The 25340-nt window shown below is 44.6% G+C and overlaps 1 protein-coding gene across 1 annotated transcript; it reads right to left on the bottom strand.

Annotated features, from left to right (window-relative positions):
• On the bottom strand, positions 1-24228 carry SRPX2 (sushi repeat containing protein X-linked 2). The gene is made up of 11 exons (XM_082681844.1): positions 23940-24228; positions 22022-22254; positions 17594-17674; positions 9384-9575; positions 7091-7267; positions 6687-6813; positions 6406-6527; positions 4950-5129; positions 4148-4281; positions 1515-1636; positions 1-404 (listed from the first exon to the last, which is right to left on the bottom strand). Exons 2-11 carry the CDS (start codon positions 22101-22103, stop codon positions 224-226), a joined length of 1398 nt encoding a protein of 465 aa, XP_082537970.1. The 5' UTR covers positions 22104-22254; positions 23940-24228; the 3' UTR covers positions 1-223.
• Between the last annotated feature and the right edge of the window lie 1112 nt (positions 24229-25340).

The following is a 25340-nucleotide window of genomic DNA, read 5'->3' as shown; positions in this document are numbered from 1 at the left end:
TTCTTATGCTCCTCCAGTGCTACCTAAAGCAGAGACTTACTTAAGGAAACTATTCCACAGCCCTAAAAAGGTGCCTGGAAATGTCCCAGGATCCGGGAACCTCACCCACTTCAGAGTCCTGTCCCTAGAGCTGTGGAAAAAGCATTTTCTCCTTTTATTAGGCCCCAGTTTCGGCTGACTATGGGACCTTTGCCCTTGACCTCAACCATACCCTGGCTCAAGTTCACTCGCATATGTCCCTTTGCATCCGGCGCTGGGTCAGCTCCTGGTTGCTCAGTAGATAGTCATCAATGAACGTGAAGATTTCTTCGGGAGTGACAGGTTCCATGTAGCGTTCCCGGTCAATTCCCTGCTTGTCAATCAACACCATGTTGAAGTACGAGCGAGTGAGGTGCTGAAATTGCCTAGAGAGAAGAGCCCAGGGAGGTCTGAGACCTTGTATTGGCATCATCCCACCAGGCTCTACTACCCTCTGACCTTTCACAGCTCCACTGATGGACTAATTTTTTCCCCACCCAATCCCTTGGCCCCATCCCCTCCACTACCTGTCTCAAGTCCCTTTGTTTTTCTCTGCTCAGACCCGAGTCTTGCTACCCCAGTGTGTCTAGCTCTGTTAAGCTGTCCCTTCCTCACTCCAGATGGAACAGCTTTGTTATTACCAAGCTGTGTTTGCCTCACAGGCCCCCTTAAGCAGAGCTATTAGATACAGCAATGCGGGCTGCATGGAATAACTCCAGGGAGTACTGGTCACATGCACTATGCTGCGACTAGTGTTTCCTAGAGTTGGGCTGGGCACAGCCTGCACAACCAAACATGGCAGCCCTGAGGTTGATGAATGTCACCTAGTCAACCTTGAAGTTGAGCAATATCACCAAGTCTGCAGTCTCCTTCCTCTGAGTGTTTCCCAGTCTCTCTTCTATCTGGGACTGAATCTTTCTGTCCCTACTGAGACTGAGCTTTAGGGGCAGGTATTGTTTATAGAACAGAGATCAGTGATGGCTTTATTGGCTCTGAGTATATGTGGAGGCATTGGAAGGGTGATAATTAATAGATAATGAGAAAAGTCACCTTCTACCACCTGTTGCCTATGGTCTTCTCTCCCCCCAGGGGCAGATGGGTATGATTCAGATTTCAATGCCTAAAATGTGTTTTGCTCCTTTGGAGACTGAGGGCAAAGGGATAAGGCCATAAGGCAACAGGATCAGAGGCTTATCTGAGTCATGTCTGGGTCTGTGTCTCAGCCCTGGCTGTGCTTCAGAGTCACCTCAGGTGCCTCCTAAAAGCACAGTCCTGAGGTGGTTTGGGGTGGTCATCTGTATTTTAAGCACCGCCCAACCCCCAATTTAATTCTGACACCCTGCCACTCTCTGACCTTACCTAATACATCCAAAGAGTTCAAACACAAGGAATTCCCTAAGAGAGTAGTGTCTGCTGATTGTCCCACAACCCTCCTGTGGCCAATGACCTGCCTAGAGTTTCTGCCCAGCCCTTCCCTGTGGCCTCGCAGCCTGGACCTGAGCTCCTCGATGATGCTGGCTGACAGCTGTTGCTCCCGGATGCGCCCCACTTCCTGAGGTGGCTGCCCCACCAGCTCAATGATGGTCACGTGCCGCAGGTCCAGTCCGCAGATGGATTGCTGGGAGGGGAGAGAAGAAGGTTTTCTGTAATAGGCTATCAGACTCAAACCTAAGGCTACTTAGCTGATTCCTCCTGGGACCACGTGGAGGCAGTGTGGGAAAGGAGGGGCTTCATCCCCAACCATCACACCAGGGGGTCTACGACCTCTTCCCTCTGTCACTCCTGAAGCACTTGCCCTAACAGTGTTTCCTTTATTCTAATGAAGTGTGGGACACTGGTTACACCATGTGGGGTAGAAAAGAGAAATGTAATTGATAAATTGCAGGAACATCATCTCTCCTTGCTTAGTTTTGCATAGGTTTTTTTTTCGTTTTTGTTTGTTTGTTTGTTTGTTTGTTTTGCGGTACGCGGGCCTCTCACTGTTGTGGCCTCTCCCATTGCGGAGCACAGGCTCCGGACGCGCAGGCTCAGCGGCCATGGTTCACGGGCCCAGCCGCTCCGTGGCATGTGGGATCTTCCCGGACCGGGGCACATACCCATGTCCCCTGCATCGGCAGGCAGACTCTCAACCACTGCGCCACCAGGGAAGCCCCTGCATAGATTTTTAAATACATAGGTTCATTTTTAAATTGAGATATTATTTGACATATAACATTATATTAGTTTCAGGTGTACAATATAATGATTTGATATTTGTCTATATTGCAAAATGATCACCACAATAAGTCCAGTTAACATTCATCACCACACATAGTCCCATTTTTTTTCTTGCAATGAGAACTGTTAAGATCTACTTTCTTAGCAATTTTCAAACATACGATATAACTATAGTCACCGTGCTGTACATCACATCCCCAGGACTTATTTATTTTATAACTGGAAGCTACATAGGTTCTTAATGGATAGCTATTGTGATAGGATAACAGTGACTATTGTTCGTCGAACACACATACCTAATGCTTCGCGGGAATAATTGAATTTAATCCTTACAACACCCCTAACAGGGTAGGTGGTATCATTCTTATTCTGTAAAGGAGAAAGTAACTTGCCCACATTTTCATGACAATAAGATGCTGAGCCAAAATTCAAAATGAGGGCCGAGGCTGCCTGCCCCAAGTGTGTGCTCCTTACCACTAGGCTACATGGCCATGGCCTTCTCTCAGTCTCCAGAATTTCTCCAAAATGGTGCCAGTGCTCTTTCCGTTACCCTTTCTCGCGTTCCTCTGCACTGGGCTGGACACCCTGTAACCCTACCCCGGCTCTTTGTCCTGCCTCATTCAGCAGGGGTGCCTCTTAGCCAGTTCCCTGGGGGGAGGTTTAAAGTAGCAGTGAGCACTGCCTGGTGCCCACCCCTTGTTTAATCTTTGGGCTACTCCTCTAGACCTGGCCCTCAAAGTCACAGTCCTCCCCGGCTGGTTTCTGTTCTTGTTCTTGCTTTCTGCTCAAGCTGAGGTATTGCCTTTGCCTGCCTTTTTGGGATCCCTGGAGGAACTAGGTCCTTTTTGGTCTAGATACCCAGGGTCATTCTCTTGATACAGCTGCTTTCATCCTGGGCCTCTGAATATTGACTTGGCAACTTGTAAGATTCAACTTTTAGAACCCCCCCTAAATAACTTCTTCTTTTACCTGGGTATCCAGCCCCTTTCAGCTTATCAGAGCTGGTTCTCCAAGTCTTGTCAGCATAACTTGAATTCTCTTCAAGAGCCTAGTCTATTCTTTATTTTTAACATTATATTATTTTTTTACTGAGGTTTAGTTGATTTACAATATTATTTAAGTTTCAGGTGTACAACATAGTGATAGAATCTGGTCTATTCCTTTCACAAGTCCCAATGGTCAGATCTATTCTGTCCTTTCCACTTCTCCTTCCCCCACAAGTGGCTTTAACTAGATATCTGGTAGAATGTTAAAAATCCTCACGCAATTCCCACATATTACTTTGCAATATCACAACACTTTTCCTTCTCGTCTGCTATTAGTCGTGGTTAAGAGCACAGATCCTAGAATCAGACTGTCTGGGTTCGGTCCTGGCTCGGCCACTTACTAGCTAGTGATTTTGGGCAAATCATTAACCACTCTATGCCTCAGTTTCCTTACCTAAAAAATGGAGATAGTAATGGTACCTATTTCATAAGCGTTGCTGTGAGAATTAAGTGAATATGTGTAAAGCACATACTTGTATACCTGGTCCTTATATAGCACTTACTGTCTGTCTGTTAGTGCTATTATACCTTGAAAACATAAACATAATTAATTCCCCACATTTACATTTGATCATACATCTTACAAGTCTCTCCAGAGTGTTTTGCCACACAGCCTTCTCATGCTTCACCAAGCCTCCTGTAACCCACCATTCCAGTAACCTCACTGTCTTTTCAGTAAAAACAGTGGTTTTTAAAATGTGCTAAATTTGTCTACAGTAAAACTGATCAAATGTTGTCCACAGAGTCTGAGGAAGTAGCATTTGTGCTGCAGAAAGAGCAAGTCTTTGAGAAGAGGTAGGAGAGTAACGGAGTGGGGTAGGGGGAATGCAAAGAAGCTAAGCCCTGGTTAGAGGAGTGGCTCTCACCTGTAGCATAGAGATCTGCATTTTATAATATCGGTTGGAGGGATCAGGAGCCGAGATGATGAGGAGTCGCCGTTTCTCATAGAACTGATCCAGAAGGCCAGCAGCCGAGTTGACATTGACATTAATCTTCATAGCTAGGGCAGAAGCACATGGCCAGTCAGAGTATGGCCTGCTCCTTCATCCCAGCATGGATAACAACATCTTGAGGTGTTCCAGCCTTTCGGGTTAACCTTTTTTGGTTGTTTCTCCCTTTCTTTCTTTCTTTCTTTCTTTTTTTCTTTTAACATCTTTATTGGAGTATAATTGATTTACAATGGTGTGTTAGTTTCTGCTGTATAACAAAGTGAATCAGTTATACATATACATATGTCCCCATATCCGTTCCCTCTTGCGTCTCCCTCCCTCCCACCCTCCCTATCCCACCCCTCTAGGTGGTCACCAGGCACCGAGCTGATCTCCCTGTGCTATGTGGCTGCTTCCCACTAGCTATCTATTTTACATTTGGTAGTGTATATATGTCCATGCCGCTCTCTCACTTCGTTCCAGCTTACCCTTCTCCCTCCCCGTGTCCTCAAGTCCATTCTCCATTTTCCTTGGGGGAAATCCTGAAAGAACACTTGGAGATTTTAAACCCTTTTTCTTGGAGGTGGAGTATGCTAAGGGGGAACACTGGGGGATCTCAGAATCCCCCATTCCCACATCAGACACATTGCTCTTGGCCCCTGAGTCATAGACATTGGGAGATCCCCCAAAGTAGCCCTGATCAATATGTCCACTCTCCCCATTTCCTAGTTTCACTCACGAGCACAGATAGGTGGTGATCCTGACCACTGGCGGCTGGACTGGCACACCCGGGAGGGGGTCCCTTGGCGCTCATACCCTCCATCACAGTGGTATTCACAGGTGGCACCATAGTTGTCCCCCGCTGAGGTGCAGGTGAGGTAGCCATGCTGTGGTGGTTTCAGAGTTGGACAGCGTCTCACTATCAGGGAGGAGTTCAAGTTAGGGGCTATGTTATCTCTTTTAGAAAAAAGAAAAGGCTAAGAGGATGCCTATCCTGGGTTTTCTAGACCAGCAGACCCAGAAAGATCAGAATGAATGACTTGTCTGTGTTTCCAATGGCCAGAGCTAGAGCCAGAATTTTCCTTCCTTACGGAATTAAATCTAAAATGTAAGCAAAGGTGTTCATAAAATGTGGAAGCACAGGTGAGTATATATAGTGTCATCAAAAGAGTATCAATCTGTAAAAAGAAATTGCCATTTTTGTTTTCAGACTTTGGGGACACCCCGCATAAAGATGACTACCATACAAATTACTTTTAATAGCAAAAAGAAATTGGAGGAGACTTAAATATCCATCAGTGGGAGAAGTGTTAAGCAAAGTATGACATATTCTTAGAAGCAGATTATTATACTGTCATTAAAATACTTCTGAAGGGGGCTTCCCTGGTGGTGCAATGGTTGAGAGTTCGCCTGCCAATGCAGGGGACACGGGTTGGTGCCCCGGTCCGGGAGGATCCCACGTGCCGCGGAGCGGCTGGACCCGTGAGCCATGGCCGCTGAGCCTGTGCGTCCGGAGCCTGTGCTCCACAACGGGAGAGGCCACAACAGTGAGAGGCCCGCGTACCGCAAAAAACAAAAACAAAGTACTTGTGTTATAATGAAAAGTAAAAAAGGGTGACATAAGATTGGATATGCAGTAAGATCTCAATTATATATTTTTTAAAGTATGTGTGAATAGAAGACTGGAAGGAAAATACCAAAAGATTAACAACAATTGCCTCTGGATGATAGAGTAATAGGTTTTTTCCCCTTTATATATCTCTTTATTTCCCATATGTTCCACAGTGAGCATGAATTAATTTTATGATGAAAACAAAACAAAACAAAAAGCAAGAATCAGGCAGCCAACACCACCAATTTCAGCAGAGGAGGAAGATGGAGAATGAAGGCTGATTAGCTTTAATCATTAATTTGAAGGCCAAGAAAAGAAATGGATAAGAGTACCTTTGTGGATTTTATGTAGATTTAGGAGAGTGAGAAAGTCTTGTTGGGAAACAGAGTTTCTGAAACATGTGTATGCACATGTCATGCAGGCTTCCTGAATGACCTGTTTAGTGAACTTATTTTCCCCATCTCCCAATATATATGCAGTGTCTGTTTTAGGTATAGAGAGGAGAGGGTTGTGATGGGCATCTGGAGGGTAAGGGAAGAGCAGGAATAATAAGTAATGTAGAAATGGAAGACTTCTTTCTAACCTTGTACTTTTACAATGAACTTGCAGCTGGCCCGGTTGTAGGCTTGGTCGTAGGCAGTATAACGAATCACGTGCTCTCCTTCGGGAAAGTGAGAGCCAGGCTCAGGGCCCCGAAGTGTCACCCTGCATGGGACAAAGTGAGAGAGCCACTGAGGAAAGTGACTCTTAGAACTGGGGTCTGGGGCACATTATCACTGTACCCTCAGTCTGTGCGGTTCAGTGTGGGCAGCCTGAGTGCCTGGGAGAAGCTGGTGGGAAGCATAGGAGGCATCCATTACTCACCTGGTGATGGTGCCGTCAGCCGAATCTTTCACCAGGGGTGGGTCCCAGTATACTCGAGCAGTCAGTTTCTCTGGCTCTGCCATCTTCTCACGGGAGTGGGGACAACGGATCTTGGGGGGATCTATGTCTGCCAAGGTCATAAATCAAGTGCTGACTCGTGGGTCCCCTGCCTTCCTTGGAGGGAACCCATAGAAACAATGCCACACCACTGGGTAGGTAAAAGATGCACTCTCAGTTCAAGATGCTCAACAAAACTGGGGAGGCCCAGCTCCACGGGAAGTGATCACTTTGTTAAGCCCATGCCCAGGGTACCACCCTTGCAGCGAGCAGGAATGCCTTCTGTGGTGGACATAATGCCAGGCTGGCTCTTTGCAGCAGGACAGCTGGGAGCGACCAGCATTTACCTACACATACAGGCTCGCCTCCACTCCATCGCCCATCTTCCATGCAGATTCGGCTGCGGTCACCTTCTAGGTGGTAGCCACTGGAACAGCTGTAGTCACAGCGAGAGTCAAGAAGCACCCCATTTGTGCATGTGTAGGTGCCACTCGTGATGAATGGCAATGCGTGGCATCTCATCTCTAAGAGAGAATGAAGTGGCAAGTTCAGTGGCCTGTGGGGTTTATGTGGAGGTGATGCCTGGGCATCTAGCACAGGGAGAACCGTATCGGAAACAGCAGAAAATACAGAAAACCCTACACCAAACTGCCCTGACATTTTTGTGCCTGATTGCCTCTTTTTCCTAATTGCCTTCTTATTTTGATATTATGAAGTATGGTACTGCTCTTGGTGGGTGGGGGTGGGGTGGTGGTCTCAAAGAAGTAAATTACTCATCCAAGTGCATGGATTTGAGAAACGCACCTGAGTTTGGATCCCAGCTCCACCACTTACTAGCTCTGTGACCTGAGCAAGTTACCTCATCTCTCCAAGCCTCAGTGTTTTCGTCACTAAAATGTGTATACCATGAAGTAGAATTGTTGTGCCGATTAAAGAGACAATGCATATAAACCTCTGGGCTTATTCAGAGCCTCAGCAGCTGATAGTTTTCCTCTCTTGTTCCTCAAATGCTAGACGCCCTTGAACAAATTTAAGGCTCCTTTTTTGAGTATAATGTTGGTACTACCACAAGCACTCCTCAGCTGAGGCTCACTTACAGGCAGGCTAGCCCTCTGTGCCAGTGAGAATACAAGTCAGGCCAGTGCCTGGAGGGCCAGCTTTGGTGGCATTTGCTTAAAGACGAGTCCATGTGCTTTAGACATCACGTGTGCAGCGGAGACAGCTTCTGTGAATTGATTGTGAGCCTGTGCTTGCCAAAGTCTAGTTTGAAATACCTGATGTCTGAAAGAAGTAGGCCAGCCATATCTTCCTTTAGGTTGTCTAAGTTCTAACCCTCCTTAACTTCAATTATTGGAGCTTTGAATAAAGATTCTATGAGCTATGTTTGTTTTGCTTCTTGGTCAAACCAGACTTGAGGATGATTGCCTTTTATTTTTTCCAGTCTCCTTTATATAAAGACCTAGGCAAAAAATGACCTCCTTGAAATCAGGTCCAAAAAAAAGGTTTGTCTTTTCAGCTGAATTTGTTTTCTTAGTATTACATGACAGTGAAAATGATAGATCCAAAGTGTTTGCCCTTGTGTCTCTTATGAGGAAGGACACAGCCAGATTCAGTGTTTAAATATAGTAATTAACTTATTCTAGGCACCTGGAAATATGTACATCTCCAATTTTTAACTGGTTTTATGTTCATTTGTAGACTTATTTTAAGTTTTATGTTCATTGTAGACGACTTATTTGTAAGGCCAATTCAAATTCATTTTGGAAATGATGGTGTCTAAGTCCTAAAACAAATGCATTACAGTCACCTAGAGGGACGTGGTAGCTTCCCTCTTTCTGGCTATCAAGCTTCTCCTGTCCTCCACAGCATCTTCTCTGACCAACCCCATTTCTCTCTGAATGCTCAGCATTCTGCATCCCCTTACACTCCATTCACGTGCACACATTTGTGTTTCCGTCCCATTAGTCTATAAGCAGCCTGGTAACTGAGGGATTGGCTTCTGAAGTGACCAATACAGGGCCCCGCACACATGGGTGTTCTACAAATGGCATTCAATGATGGACATACGGACAGACAAAGCTCAGCTGCCAAAATGGGGTAGGCTGTAGGGCTTGAATAAGAGGCAGGGATTTGGGAGCTAAGGGGGACATGACGTGAAACGTGCATATTAGCACACCCACATTCCAGCCTTAGGGATTCTTCTTGACTTTCAGAAGAAAATGAAGACTAGTGGATGTCTTATAGTTTCATTGCCAAGGCCTTCTAAGGCCTTAGGTCAGGAAGTACAGCAGTTTACCACAAGTGGGAATGAGTCTGAGACCACATATGCTCAGAGCTCCAGAGGAAGGCCCAAGTCTACATCAGGCCCCAGGCGTAAGCCTTCCATGCACTCCTCGACCTCTTGTGCCAGAAGGGCTGGTTGCTACTTAATGCCCCTATTGCTTGACCAATAACCACAGGGAGAGAAAATGAGCTGGAATGTTAGGATGGGGAAAGACCCTGTTGGGAGCCTGTGGAAGATTCTCAATTTGCACTTGACAGAGGTCAGAGTAACACCTCCAGGCATATACCCTGGGTGGCTGGCCGGACAGCCTCTCTCACACGCTCATGTCAACATATGCACGCACAGATACCACTTACGCCTGCAGTAGGCAGTTCCAGACCAACGGCGGCTTGGCAGGCATTGCACCGACCTCCGTCCAATCAGTCGAAAGCCCCGGTCACAGGAGAGCTCACAGCGAGTGCCCAGGCTGCTGTGATAATTTCCTCCTCTTGGTGAGTAGCATGTGGCTTCTCCATCCTGGATATTTAATGTATAACACCATCGGGGGACTGTAGCAATAGAAGAAAAGTAAGCTAGAAGTACAGTAATCAAGACAGCGTGGTATTGGTGAAAGGACAGACACATAGATCAATGGAACAGAACAGAGAGCCCAGAAACAGACTCACACAAATATACTGAAATGATTTTTGACAAAGGTACAAAAACAATTTAATAGAAGAAAGATAACCTTTTGAACAAATGATGCTGGAGCAATTGAACTTCCATAGGCCAAAAAAAAAAAAAAAAGGAAAAGCAAAGCAAAGAAGCAAAGAACCTTGACCTAAGTGTCTCATACCTTAAACAAAAATTAACTCAAAATGGCTCATGGACTTCAGAGAAAAAAGTAAAATTATAAAACTTTTAGAAAAAAAATAGGAGAAAAATCTTTAGGATTTAGGGCTAGGCAAAGAGATCTTAGACATGATGCGAAAAGCACAATTCATAGAAGAAAAAAAATCAAGAAACTGAACCGTGTCAAAGTTAAAATCTTTTGTTCTGTGGAAAGCACTGTTGATAGGTGAAAGACAAACCACAAACTGGGGGAAAATATTTGCAAACCATATATGGGACAAATGACTAGTATCTAGACTATATAAAGAACTTGGAAAACTCAACAGTAAAAAAAGCAAACAATCCAGTTAGAATATAAGCTTTAGATATGAACAGATATGCCACTGAAGAGGATATAGTGATGGCAAATAAGCACATGAAAAGATGTTCAGCATCATTAGTCATTAGAGAAATGCTAAATCAAAACTACAAAAAGATACCCTTATACACCCATTGGGATGACTAAACTTAAAAAAAATGGCAATTCTAAGTGTTGGTGAAGATGGAGAGAAACTAGAACTCTCATACATCGCTGGGGGAAATACAAAATGATGCAGCTACTTTGGGAAATTATTTGGTAGTTTTTTAGAAAGGTAAATGTACACTTGCCAGGTGACTCCACAGTCCCACTTTAGGTATTTACCCAAGGGAAATAAAAACCCGTGTTCATACAAAATCCTGTACACAAATGTTTAAAGTATTCTATTCATAATTGTCAAGCACTGGAAACAGCTCAAATGTCCTTCTGAGGGTGAATGTTTAAACTAACTGTGGTTTAGCCATACAAAAGAAGGAAGTGCTGATACATGCAACAACTTGGAGGAATCTCCAATTCAGTTTGTGAAATGAAAGAAGCCAGAATCAAAAGGCTGCAGGCTGTAGGATTCCATGTATGTGACATTCTGGATAAGGCAGAAATATTGGGATAGATCAGTGATTGCCAGAGATTGGGGTAGAGGGGTGGATAACCTCAAAGGGGCAGCCCTGGGCAAATTTTTGGTACTGTGGTACTGATGACCTGACTCTTTGCATTGTCAAAACACCAAAAAGAGTGAATTTTTACAGTGTGTACATTTACAATAACTGTTAAAAATAACACAAAGATGTAAGCTAGAGAGAGGAGGGGAATGCCATGTCAAAGTAGGCTGCTTAGGAATGAAAGTCCAATTCCAGTTCAATACTGAGCACAAAAGGTAATAGGGCTGCTAAATCATAAAGCTATCATAAAGATGCCTCATCTGCTACACAAAATAAATGACTCTTCAGTGGGTTCAGATTTTAAAGGGGAACATATAAACAAGCAGAGGGCCACCTGCCCAAGAACACATACATAGGCTGACACAGATTTCTTAGCCTGGGGCTGGGAAGGCTAAAGCCCCGTATGAGCTAATTTGGTTCCCAAATCCTAAGAGACAAAAAAAGGGGGGCTGTGAAAAAAAGCTCAACAGGAGCTAAAGGAACAAAGAAAGGCTAGAGCCTCTGTTTGAGGGCAGCTGGAGAATGAAGACAGATGACAGTGAGAAAACTATCCTTTAAGCCACAACAGCCTTATGGCTTCTAGCGTTAGCTTTGAGCCTGTGGCTGTGACACACAGCTGCCATCTGGAGACACAGTCTCCAAATGACAGAAAGTCTCTTAAGCACTACAGCTGCAGAGCTGTTGATTATATGGTCACAACACATATCATCAAGACTTTACATTCGAGGCCGGGACCTCAACAATCACTCTCATCCTATTTTTCACCCATATTCTGTCAAGGAAAATACACATAAAAGTGGAATGGATAGAACAAGCAAGCAATAGTAAAGGGAAATATATACCTCAGGATAAATGCTGAGACAGTAATAGAGGGTCTAGCTATTGTAAATAAGTCCAAATTGGCTGGCCTCGAGGAATACTGGCATAAAGAGAACATGTCAGATTTGTGATTACCAGAGGCAGGGGGTGGGGGGAGTGGGAATTGGACGAAGGTGGTCAAAGGGTACAAACTTCCAGTTGTTAGATAAATAAGTGCTAGGGATGTAATGTACAACGTGATAAATACAATGAACAGTGCCGTGTGTTATATGTGAAAGTTGTTAAGAGAGTAAATCCTGAGTTCTCATCACAAGGAAAAATATTTTTTTCTATTTCCTTAATGCTGTATCTATATGAGATGATGGATGTTCACTAAACTTATTGTGATAATCATTTCATGATGTATGTAAGTTAAATCATTATGCTGTACACCTTAAACTTATACAGTGCTGTATGTCAGTTATCTTCATAAAACTGGAAGAAAAGAAAATAAAGACTTGACGAGGCACAGCAGTTTACCAAAAGAAAAAAAAAAAGAACATGTTGGAGGGCTGGAAAGAGCAAAAACACTATCGCAATTTTCTATTTTTCCAGATTTATTGAGGTATAATCAACACATAAAATCGTATATATTGAAGGTGAACAATGTGATGTTTTAATATATGTATACATTGTGAAATGATTACTGCAATCAAGTTCATTAGCACATCTATCACCTCACATAGTTACCATTTTTTTTGTAGTGAGAACACTTAAGATGTACTCTCAGTAAATTTCAACTATGAAACATAGAATTATTAACTATAGTCACCATGCTGTACCTTAGAGCCCCAGAAGGAAGAAGAAGGCAGCCTCTGGGAACTATAGCCTGGTGAGACTGACAGCACTGATAGCAAAGTGTTCTAGAATATTTAAACATAGGCTTATGAGCAGTTAGGAGAAGAAGTGGTGATCTCCAAGTGACCCCAAAAACAAGTAATTGAAGACTGATCTTGTTTCCTTTTTGGGTATGGTCACCAGACTAGTAGAGCAGGGGAAATGGTAGGTGCATTATGTGGAAGTCAGTGAGGCATGTGACAATGCCTTTCATGCCATTGATGTGGATGAGATGAAGAAATACTTCCACATGGGAGAGGTGACAGTACAGTAATGGAGATTCATAACTGGCTGAACAAAAGAGTACTGATGGGAAATTGAAACTAAGAACGTGGTAGGAAAATTGTTAGTCATTATGGAGTAGCTATGGTGTGCTAGTCACCATGCTTTATATTTTCATTTTCCCATCATCTCATATAGTTCTCCCAATAGCTCTGTAAGGTACAATATATAGGTATTTATCCCTATTTTGCAGATGAGGAAGTAACTTGCCCAGGATCCCTCAGCAAGTAAGGGACAGAGCTGGGATTTGAACCCCAGGTTTGTCTGGCTCTAAAAGCCATTTTTTTTCTAACTACAATATCTGTCATTGCAGCATGTTAGGCTGCTGCTTTGAAGTATACATTTACATTTTTGATTAGGTACTATAGCCATATATTTCAAAACCCCAAAAGTATAAAAGTTATGCAGTAAAATTCTCCCTCCCACCCCTGCTCCCACACCTACCCCCACTAAGTCCCTCCATCAGGAAACACTGTTAATAGTTTCTTTACATATATACAGCAAATCTTATTTTCCCCTCCACTTTATCACATAGAGTAGCATATTACGTCCACTGTTCCCACCAATGTTTTTTAAAATAAACTTAACAATGTGTTTTAGAGGTCTTCCCCTATCACTCCAGAGCAAGCATGAAATGTATTTAAATGAAATAACATTTATAAAATACATAGCACAGTGACTAGCACATAATACATGTTTGTCCAGGGTCAAAACTGCTGGAAGGTGGAGGAGCTGGGATTTGAATTCAGGCCTGTGGCCTCTGCGATCCACATATCTCTTTCTAGAGATTATAAAGAAAACAGTGTGCTGACAACAGGATTGAAAGCGCCTTCTTCGTGATTACCTTCAGATAACTCAGGCAGAGTTACCAGCTTGCCCAGAGCTGCAGAAATCTGGGAGCAAGTGGTGGCCCAGAGGATTGGGACGTACCTCAGAGAACAGTTTCTGACTCCAAGCTAGGAGTCAGTTTAAGGGAATGAAAGAAAGTTCAAGATTAGTGAAAATGGTACCAAAGTACATGCACACTTTGCTCTAAAATATTGATCTGCTTTTTACTGGTTAACTCTTGTTTTTTTTTTTTTTAAACCTTCTTTGCAAAAAAAAAAAAAAGGGTTACCTTTTTTATGAAAGAAATAGAATAAGCATGGCTTTGAAGTCAGACAGAACTGGGCTTAAATTCCTGCTCTGCCACCCCTGAGCTCTATGATTCTCTAAACTGAAATTCCCTGAGCTTAGTTTCCTGATCTGTAAAGTGGGGATAATAAACCAGTTTCATAGGACTGTTTTGAGAATCAAATGAAAATGCGTGTGTAAAATATATCTAATCCTGGGAATGGGAATGATATTCCCTGAATCAGTGTCTGGGTTTGAGCCACTGGCTCATCCCATCTCAAGCAACAAAACGCTGCAGCCATCTGGAGATGCCATCCCCAAATTACAGAAAGTCTCTTAAACACTACAGTTGTAGAGCTGTGGATTATGAGGTCACAAGACCTTACAAGGAATGCTGGAACCTCAGGTTGTACTTTCCTGGCCACCCCTCCCCCCTCAACATAGATAACCGTACTGAATTAGTTTTATTCCCTGAGACTAAGTCCCAAAGATAGCCACGAGACACTTGACCCCAAGGCCAAAGGCCACCATGTGGCTTATTTTTTTAATGGCTTTATACATATTTAAAAATAACCAATGAGGCAGATTAATATTAATCATAGGGCTGTTGGACCCTCCCCCCTGAAAGTACCTTCTGCACCTGTTGCTTTTTCCTATCTACTTCTCCCATCTACAGTCTCCTACAATCTGGCTTCTGCTCCCAGAATGCCAACCAGCCAGTAAACATTTCTTGAGCATCTACTTTTGACATAGCTCTATGGGGTGTCATACGTGGCTCCTTCTGTTAAACAGGTAACTATTTTGTTGAGGGTAATAAAAAGTAAACCAAAGAGGCAGTATATAATGAATGCCGAACGAGTGGTCCAGACAATAAACATTTATTTCAGAGTAGGTATACAGTAGATACTCAACAAATAGCCATTGAACAAATGAATGAAAGAATGAATGGATGAGGGAGAGTTCAGCATGGGCCAAAGCAGTCAGGGAACAGAGTAAAGCTCCACTAATCTGGCTACTCATCGATTTCATGTGGGGAGAAGGGGTAATGAGTTGTTAGGCCGGACAGCTAGACTGAGACCAAATTCTGTTAGAAATGATCACAGTGGGTCACTAGGTTTGGGGAAAGGAGAAATATGAGTCAGAGAATCCAGTTAGGAGGCAATTGTCATTATCAATGTGTGAGGTAATAAAGGTTTTAATCCCATGGATTAATAAACAAATGACAATTCTTGGTGAATGACTGGTGAGAGGTGATGAGGAAAAGGGGCTATTAAAGGTGCCATTAAGGTATTTTTAAGAGAATGATGGTATCATTATCAAAAGTTTGAAGGCCAGATGTCAAACCTTTTTCAGGGAAGCAGAAAGAATTTAGTTTTCGATATCTCCAAATTTAAGTGTCCAGCAGCAATTGGAGATGTAGTCCAGAAGCTCAGGGGGACAGGTCAGGGTCACTCAAAGTTCAGATCCATGCCTCAGGCTCCTTCTTGTTACCACTAGAGAACGCATCTCCGTTCTTGGCTTCAGCTATGACCAGAATAGTGAAATGTCCTGGAGCCCAAGGAAGGGGGCGGGGTGAGAAGTGAGGGATGGTGTCCACTGTTTCTGAGAGATGGGGGAGGTTGAGCTCAAGAAGGGGCCATATGATTTGGGCTTGAGGAGAGAATTGTGATTGATCTTCAAGGGCTGTCATTCCAGCATGGAAATCTGTGGGTGAGTAGGAAAGAGACCATAGGGAGTTGGGGAGTTAGCAAGTGCTGGGACAGAGAGGCAGTGGGTCTGGACAATTTAGCAGTGAGAAGACAGGTAGAAGGTAGCCAGAAAGGAGCAGAGAGGAACCCCAAACTCCGATCATTTGTCTATTGAAACTGTTTTCTCAAAGGTCACCATTTACCTTCTTCTTGCCAAATATATTGTTTATACCCTCAATTTGTTTCTTTCCAATATTTGACACAGTAGATCTGTTATCCCTTCCCCTTCCTTAAAATTCTCTTCCCTCGTGGCTTCTGTAATTTGATAGGTGCTACCCCAATCTCCTCCTACATGGCGGACCACTAATGATCTCTCTTTTTCTTGTTGGTTCCTCTTCTCCTGATCACATTCGTAGATGTCTTCTAAGGCTCTGACCTTGGCCCTCTGATCCCTCAGACAGCTCATCCATCTAAGCTAACGACCTGACTCACGAAGCTCCATCTTTCTACTCCCCACTGTCTATAGGGTACAAACCATTTTTTTTTTGTGGTACGCGGGCCTCTCGCTGTTGTGGCCTCTCCGGTTGCAGAGCACAGGCTCCGGACATGCAGGCTCAGCAGCCATGGCTCACGGGCCCAGCCGCTCTGTGGCACGTGGGATCTTCCCGGACCAGGGCACGAACCCACGTCCCCTGCATCAGCAGACCAACTCTCAACCACTGCGCCACCAAGAAAGCCCCAAACCACTTTTCTTTTCTAACCTTGTCTCTGTGAGAGGGGGTCTTACAGTTCTCCCAGGTGTTCAGACTGGATGCTTTCAGAGAGTCATTTGTTTCTTACCCTCTTGGTGCATCAAATCTGTACTAGGTCTGTCATCTCTTTGTTTGAGACATCTCTGGGGTTCATCCTTGCTCTCCATTTCTTTTCTACTAGCCTCAATCATCTCTTACCAACATCACTGTTACTGATTCCTGGAGAATCTCCCTGACCCAGGCTCTACCCCTCCCAAACTCCTACTTTCTGTCCACAGTAATGAGGTTGATATTCTGAAATTACTATTTACAATCTCACTCCCCTCTGCAAAAACATACGATGACTCCTTATAACTTCTAGCACAACAGCTAAACTCTTCAGCATGGCTTGCAAAGCACAGAAACAAAGAATCTTAGAAGTGGAAGGGATATCAGACATTGTGTGATCTAAATTTCCTTCTAATGCAGGAATTGCTATTCAGCATTTTTCACAGATAGTCCTCCTGCCTCTCCTTAGAAGGGTCCCTAGATCATGGAGCCTTTCCAAATTTGGTCTCACTCTTTATATTTACCTCCTACTACTCCCTCCACATCCCATCTCCTCTAGTGAGGCTGGATTCTTCCTAGCTCCTTCCTCTTACACGTTTGTTCTTACCTCTATATCTGTGGCCATCTGCTATGCTGAAGGCCCTCCCATCCCCTTTCCAGTTCTCAGATCCACACATCATTCAAAGCCTAGTCTAAATGTCATCTTTCATGACCCCTCCCATGACTTCTTTTTCTTAACTCCTATTGCATTTACTGCTAGCACAGAGTTTCACGCTTACTTGCCCTATGCCTGCTAATTTTATTGCGCCCTCACCCATATCCCCCAGCAGAATGTAAGCTTCTTGAGGGGGACAAAACTCTACCTTAGATTTTATATCACCCAAGGCTTTCATTACAGAGGATTAGGTATACAGTAGGTACTCAGTCAATACTTAATTATAGATGGGCAACCTTAATTCTAGACAGGTGGGATCACACAGCAAGTCAGTAACCAAATTCATGACTGGAAACCACAGCCCCTGCTTCCCTGAGCTGCAGCTTTGGCACAAATGAGCCAAGCTGGGTGAGGATGCTTCAGGCAGGGCCTAGGCCTTAGGCCAGATAAGGCCCTTCCTGAGCCTGAGAAGCAGAGAGGATTACCTCGGTAGTCTAGGGCAGGGGCCTGTGGGACCTCTTCAGCATATACTTCATTGTAGCTTTCATCTGGGTAGTAGCCTGAACCTAGAATGAAGAATATATCAAGATGACATATTGGTTTCTTATGCAAGTCCTTCCCAACCTTTTCCCCTTTCAAACTTGGTCCCTTTCTGAGGACATGACACTCCATGGGTGGGGAACTAGGTGGCTATTTAGTGGGGAAAATCCTGTCTTGTGAAGCAGCAGAACTATTGTGGGCAAACGTCCACACCTCAGGTGCACAGAGGGTGAACTCATGTTGGGGGAGAGGTGGGTGGCTTACTGGTAGCACTGGAAACCTCCATTCAAAAGAAAAAAATCAAAATTCTTGACCAGCCATGAATCCTGCCCATCTGGACTAGAAAAGACCCATTTCCTTGATGTAACACATGAGTTTTGGTGAGACACTGATGACCAAGCTCTGAGGATGGACAGTTGTTGTCCCAGGTAGGAGGAAAACATAGAGCCTGAGCAAGGGTCTTTCCACTAGTGATGGGCCTTCTCACAATCCTCAGAGGGAAATAATTCCTCAAGCTCCCACCAGCCCACAGGGCACCAGCCTTTTGCCACCTGGTCGCCAGGGCTAGGGGTGGCATGCGAAGGCAAAGAGGGAGGGCTCAAAAGGCGAGGGGGCATGAGAAGGGTTTCACTTCCTGAGCAGTTTGTCCTGCTTTGGAGAGATGTCTAGTTCCTCTAATCAGCAGGAGCCTTAGTAGGGGGCTGCTGAGCTAGAGAACATTCCACAACCACCCTCATCCCGTTAAGTGGGCCACTCCCCGGTGGAGGCCAGTCTATGGCTGTCCGGGAGACTAAACAGTGCGTTCCACCAGACGGCAGGAAATGGGTCATGAATACGAACTAATTGGAATACAACTTGGTCCTTTCCGGAGGGAAGTTGCCGGAAGCTCTCTTTCCAGCCTCCCAGAGCCCTAAAGCACACACAGGAATAGAGCAGCCAGCCCTGCTGGAGTCAGAAGACAATTCTGCATTCCCAGGAGAGGGTGTGCTTCCAGGACAGGGCTGGGTTTTAGTGCTGAAGCCCTTTGGCCTGTGTCAACACTCCGACCACAAGCTCGCCTGCCTCCTCTCTGCACAGAGGCACAAGGCCCCCTGCACTAAAGGGTGGAGCAGAGCGCAGATGATGAGGCTCTTCCAGTCCCCACAGGCATAGGCTGCGGGTGGGGGGGCGTGTTGGGAAACCAGTCCAGCTTGATGAACAAGGGAATGAATCAAACTGAAAGTTTGCCTTATGAAATCATGTCCTCGTTGGTTTGCCCTCATTCCAGAGGAAAGAGTTCATTTTTTCTCCTTCTCTTTATTTTTTCCTGGTTTCCCATTTTGCTTCTTCTCCTGGATTTCCTTTATTCCTTCTTAGGCCTCCTCTCCCTTGCTCCCTCTTTCCCCACCTGGGAAGTTTCTTTGTAGGGAGGTGGGAAACAGAATTCTTGTCAGCTGTTTCAGTTTAGTATCAAACCCTTGCAGCGCCTGTAAACAGGAGGACAGATGTGCACGATTCTCTAAACGCTTTGGTCCCCCTACCCTTGTTCCAGAGCTTGCTTGTGAAGAAATGCCCAGCAGGGAGCAAGCCTCTGTTTACCAGAAGAGCAGACAGGAGTGTCCAAGGCCTGTGGCTGAATAACAACAACCACAATAACAACGACTGCTAACATCACTCAACACCTCCTCTGGGTTCAGCGCGTTACATACGTCATCTCATTAGATCACCCTGACATCTCAGTGAGGTAGACACCCATATTGCTTTCATATACACTTGAGGTAACAGGCTCAGAGGAATTCAGGGAGTAGCCCAAGGTCTCCCAGCTAGTAAGGAGTAGAATGGGTATTCCAGCCCAGGGCAGTTTGATCCCCTCGAGACCAAACTCAGACACTCCACTGAAGATGGCGGTAGGGGAGAGCTTTGGACAACGCCCAACAGGAATAAAAATCCAAAATCTTTCTCGCAATTCAGCCTTTTTTCACTCTATGTGTGCGGGATCGAAGGCCACCAAGCATTTCACATCGTTCCAGAATTACAGGGGATGTGGGAAAGCTGAGGGGAAGACTCAGTCAGATAATTACAGTCTTCGCCAGGGTACAGAGGTGGCTGGCCCAGTGCCAAGTCTGCTTTGTGACAGGAATAAGTTGGGGCCACCTTACCACTTTACGCCTTTCCATTTCTCCTCTTTGCCTGTCTTTGGGTATTTTTTTGGCAAATATTAAGATACTGAGATGAGATATGGGAAACCAGAGGGTCCCCCCTTCCCACCTTGTTCTATCTGCTTGTCCCTCTTCAGCCCTGGTTGGGAGAGCTTTGGGCAGCATTCCTTGGTTCCTTTATGCTGATCAGTGGTTACTCTGTGGTCTGTTACTGGGTTCCTCCAACTTCCATAGTACAGTCAGACCCTCTAAGCACTACCCTTCACAAAGGTGTGGTTGGAAATGTAACTGATAATTGATGACAATTTTAAGATCCCCCCTAATGCTTGGATTATGATAAGAAATACTGTCTGACTTCCTGAACTGCACAGATATGCCAATATGCACTTTTAACCCACTGTTGGCTTGATTTATATTCTTAACGCTTTCCACTCCCTGCTGATTATTCTTGGATCCTTTTTCTGATTAGCCAGGAATCCACACTTGGCTGCTTTCCTTGTACTATTCCCATTGGAGGACAAAGCTATAGTCATGAACAAAACAGTGCTGAATGCATAGAGAGTGGTCATTAAATATCTATTGAATGAAGAAATGAACAGGTGGGATGGAGCAAGCTCCGACAACTGAGCTAGTGATGTAGGGGAGGATTATTGGGAAATTTCCAAATTTCTCTCATCACGTAGCTTCCTAAGAAAAGAGAAAGGCAGAATGAGTGGGCTTGAAGGGCTGTCAGAGACCTCACCAGCCTGGGCTCCTGAGAAGGAGTGATGACCATAGTGATTCTTGTGAGAAGTGGGGAGTAGCCACCTTTGCAAACAGCCCTTTGAGAGTTTCAAATGAATCCAAGTCTTTAAAAAAACTGCACTGTCCTTAAGACTCCAACAGCTCAGGCTTCCACCCTGGGAAAGGTCAAGGCCTTTGTGTGCCATGAGGTTTCTTATAGTTATTCAAAATGGGGCTTGAGCCATCTAACCTCCACTCCATAGTCTCATGGTCTTTGGCCGGATTTTGGGCTCATGTACTTGAACTGAAGCTGGGGGGAGGTTGGGGAGGACGGCTGCACATGGTATCTCCTGGGGACTTGGGGCTCCTATAACCCCAAGCAGTGTGCACTCTTCCAAGGGCTTGACTTGAATTTCTTCATCTCAGCGTCAGCCCTTATGCTTCACCCCCTACAGAGCCAGGTTAAGCCAAGGAGGGGAAGAAGTGCGCATATTTGTTTGAAAGCTTGATGCAGCTGTTCCAAAGAGAGCTACTGCCAGAAGCCTCCACCAGGAGCTAAGGGCATGTGGAAAATTTTAGCTACAATGACTGCAGCTGTGATGGAAGCAGTTTCTTATTTACTCATCTCTGGATGTTTTTCTAACTCCATTAGTTGGGCCTGTCTCCTGCCCCTACTCCCCCCAGCTCCCGTGAAGGCAGATGCTGCAGGCCACAGAACATTCTTAGCACTTGGAATGCCAGCTGGGCCCCATCAAAAACCCCTGTCTGGCACCTCATTATCCTTCCTTCATTCCTTCCCTTCCCCTCTCCCATCTCCTTGCTGGGTCTGTTCTCTTGAGCTCCCTAGGTCTCCCCAGGGGCAAAGGATGAAACATTCAGGGACCTAGAAATGCCCATCCCTTCCAAAATAAGAAACAAGCCAGAAGAAACTGAGGGATTCCTGTTTAAGAGAATGTTGTCTGAATTGTCATTAACAATCTTCAGCAGAAAAGGGCTATAAAAATCTCATCCTATAAACAAGGTCTGGGAGGGGAGAGAGAAAGAGAGAGAAAGTAAGTGAAGAAGCAGGTAAGATAGTGGCCTCAAAAGCCATGTTGACCAACCTTATTTTTTAATATTTATTATATTTATGAAGTATAGTTTATGTGTAATATTATATAAATTACAGGTGTACAATATAGTGATTCACAATTTTTAAAGATTATACTCCATTTATAGTTATGATAAAATATTTGCCATATTCCCTGTGTAGTACAAATAAGCTACAAGGATATATTTACCAACATCATTTTTATGCTGGTGCAGCCTGTTTTCAAAAATCTCTTATCTGTTTGCCTCAAAAACCTCCCTCGGTAGCCTTTTGCAATGTTTAACCATCTTTGTTGTTGAGGATAGTTCTTCTCTGTATCTAATTTAAGTGTCTCCTATTGCAGTCTAACCCTTCCCTTCTCTAACACTTGCTCTAAGCCCTGCCCTTCCTGGAAATAATGGGCAACAGCTCCTAGAGCTTACCTGCATACCAGGTTGGCGTCACTGCTGGAGTGAGGAAGAGTAGCAGAGAGAGAGCTCCTCTTCGAGTTAGTTGAATGGCCATTCTTGAAAGGGGGAGAAGGGGGAGTGGGAGGGTGGTTTAGGGAGACAAGAATAGAGGTATGTGGCCAGGAGCACCAGGGCAAAGGAGGATGACGTTCAGAAATCAGCCATCAATGAACTTCCAAAAGTGAGAGAAAGCAGAAATGCAGGATCTGCAAGGAAGAAGAGAGATTTTTAAAATAATGAATGCCTGTTATATGGTCCCCCTTGTAAGGATCTTCCACTTTATAGAATAACAACACTCTGTTTGTTAATTTTGGTCTTTCCCTCCCAGGAGGAAGAGGGCATAAAACAACCAGTTCTCAATTGACCCTGGTGATAGCTGATGCCAATGTTCTATGTTCCAAGTTACAGAGAGGGACAGTGAGGTACAAAGACCAGGAAAGGGCCAACATTAAGTCATATAGAACCAAACGGGAATCCTGCAATCTAAAGGCACCAGTTGATGGTTTCATCCACTTAACTAGTACTTCCTAACCACAAATCTGGGAAAGTGTTAGCATATATGGACTAAGAACTTGAACTCTAGAGTTACACAGATCTGCATGTGTATCCAATTCTGTCCCTATTAGCTATGGGGCTTTGGACAAATTCCTTACCTTCTCTGAGCCTCAGTTTCCTCATCTATAAAATGGGAATAATAATAGTATCTACCTTATAGAATAGACTATTGCCTGGCACATAGGGAAGCAATCCATGTATATTAGATATTATTATTACCAACTCCATCTTGAACAGGACTGGATGTCTCCTTTCTGCAGTCTCTCAGGTGGTGACTATACCCTGGCTCTGTTCTTAGCTTTGGGCTTTGAGGCTTAGTGGTTTAGTAGTGGCTTCTGGCTTTCAAGTCCAGCCTAACCTTCTAGTTTTACCCTGCTGAGCCAGCAGGAAGTCAGTGGGGTTGGAAAGAACCTACTGAGGTACATGAGGAGAGGGTAAGTAAGCTCCCACTGCCCTCTTACTTCCCATCCTATCCTCACTCTAATGGGATGAGAGTTGTGTGGTTCCCAGTAGGCAAATGCTTCATAAATGACAGTATTAAAACTTGCTGCCCATTGGTATAAACTGGCTGCTGGACTTCTCAGCAAGCACCCACAGGCTTTCAATGAAATGCCATGCTCGGGGGAGGTGTCGGTCCCAGAAATGGAGGAACAAAAAGACGGCAGATTCTGGCCAGCCTCCCTAAGGGGCGTGAGAAGTCCAAGAATGGCAAAAAATCACTTTCCAGTTCATTACTCCATGGCTTCAGATTTTGTCTAGAGAGTGGCAAGGAAGCAGGATAGAGAAGAAGTAAGAGCAAGCGGGGGAGGCAAGGAAAGTGGAAAGATGTGGAAAGGAAGCTTAGCAAGAAAAGACAATCTGCCAGAGCTGAAGACCAGAGATAAAAGCAGAAAGAGGGAGCGAAAGGATGAGAGAGAGGAGATTAAAGAGAGATTCAGGAAACTGAACAGCTAGATGCCCTAATCATCAACCCCTCTCCCACATGCAGCTTCCATCCAGTTCCTTGTTTGGGAGCAGGGGCTTTCCTTTGCAGACCCAGTGCTCTGAGCCTGTGACCCCTTCCCTGCCCACCTTCTCCCCAATCTCAGACTGAAAATTTGACTCATCACTGGGGTCAGCCATCCCTCTGCTGTGGGTCGGGAAGGTAGTGGGAACTTGTGTCTGCAGCCAGGTCACGGCTCAAATGGAAAGCAGCATGTGGTCCAGTTTCATAAAAGAACTTCTTCCTCCCCCCACCCCACCTCCAAGCCATTTTGCCCAAGTCCTGGCTCTCGTTACCCTCCCGGGTTGTGAAATGGGGTAGTGTGGTGTGGACGGATGAAGCGGCAGATCTTACCTGTTGTATGGTTTTTTTGTGTTCTCTCTCTCTCCTTCTCTTTCTCTTTCTCCTTCCTCTCTGCTCCTCTCAACAGTCGGAAAAACTTCTACTTTTTTACATTCCTAGAACGAGTGGCTCCTGGTCTGTCCGGGCCTCCGGGATTCTGTTAACACTGCCCAGATGTTAGGACATCAGCATCTGCCAAAAGTTTCCTTAAAGCTATATTATCCCCAAAGTTATAGCTGTTCCTCCCTCAGAAGAGTTTTAGAGAGGTGGGGGGAGAAGGAACTCAAGGATGAGAGGAGCTCAATCCGTCTGCTGCAGAGCAGAGGAAAGTGTGAATGGTGCTGGCCCCAAGCCTATGAGTATAGTAATGACTAACAGGCTGGCTAAAGGGCTTCCAGAGATGTGGTGCACTGAAGAACACTTTTTTTTTAAAATGACTCAGCATGACCTCAGGATTGAATGAAAAGGAATTCCACAAACTCCTAGGAGAGGGGAAGAGTGGAGCTGATTTTGACATTCCCTGCAGATTTCCCCTGTAATTCCTTAGTACTCTCCATCCCCAAGTTGCCCTGCCATCCCTATGTACAGGGTCAGATCCACTTTGAAACCCTCTCTGATGACCTAACTCCTATGGACTTCAGTTTCTGATAAGATTATGTTGCTGACAAAAAATACCATGCACTTCTAGCCTGCAGAATCAAAACTGATTTCCTGTAATAAGAGTGGAGACAAAGCATGCTTAGAGAAGCTTTAGGGGGAGGTTGTTTAAGCCAATTGAGATGATCTATCTCTGCATGGCAAGGTTATAGCCATTGCTAAGCTGTTTCCCAATGATCTCTTATGGAGGGCTGTGTTTCTCCTCACTAAGCAAGCTTTGTTCATTTTAGTATATGATAATGAGACTGTTCTACCATAGTGCAGAACAGCTCCTGATACTTTCCCTCCCCTTAGAGTTTAATTTCCATCCTTTTAAATGCATTGTCCTGGAAGAATTTTTTTTAGCTGTTGTAGAAATGATTTCTTCCTTGTGTGTGTAAGCAAACTGGTAACCCCTTCTCAGTCATGAAGGGAAGAATTGTGTTTACAATAATAAAAAGTTCAGTAGCAAGCCCATTTCATTTCCCATCCACCGATCAAAAATATGTAATGAGTGTTAATCATGTGTTCAACAGTGTGATCATTGTATAAAGAAAGCAAAGACATGGTCTTGGCCTCATCCATTTAATAAGTTTATCAAACATCTACTGTGTTAAGGATGGTGGACAAAATCCCTGACATCCTAATCCATAATTAATTAAACAAATATTTGTTGAGCATCTATTATGTGCCACACACTCTTCGAGGTATCAATACCTGATAGACATCAATGTGTAAAATGGAGATAATCCTTGCCCTCATGGATTGGAGGAGACA

Source organism: Grampus griseus, assembly GCF_964374135.1.
Source record: "Grampus griseus genome assembly, chromosome: X".
NCBI classification, from domain to species: Eukaryota; Metazoa; Chordata; class Mammalia; order Artiodactyla; family Delphinidae; genus Grampus; species Grampus griseus.
This window is presented reverse-complemented; position numbering and strand designations above follow the sequence as displayed.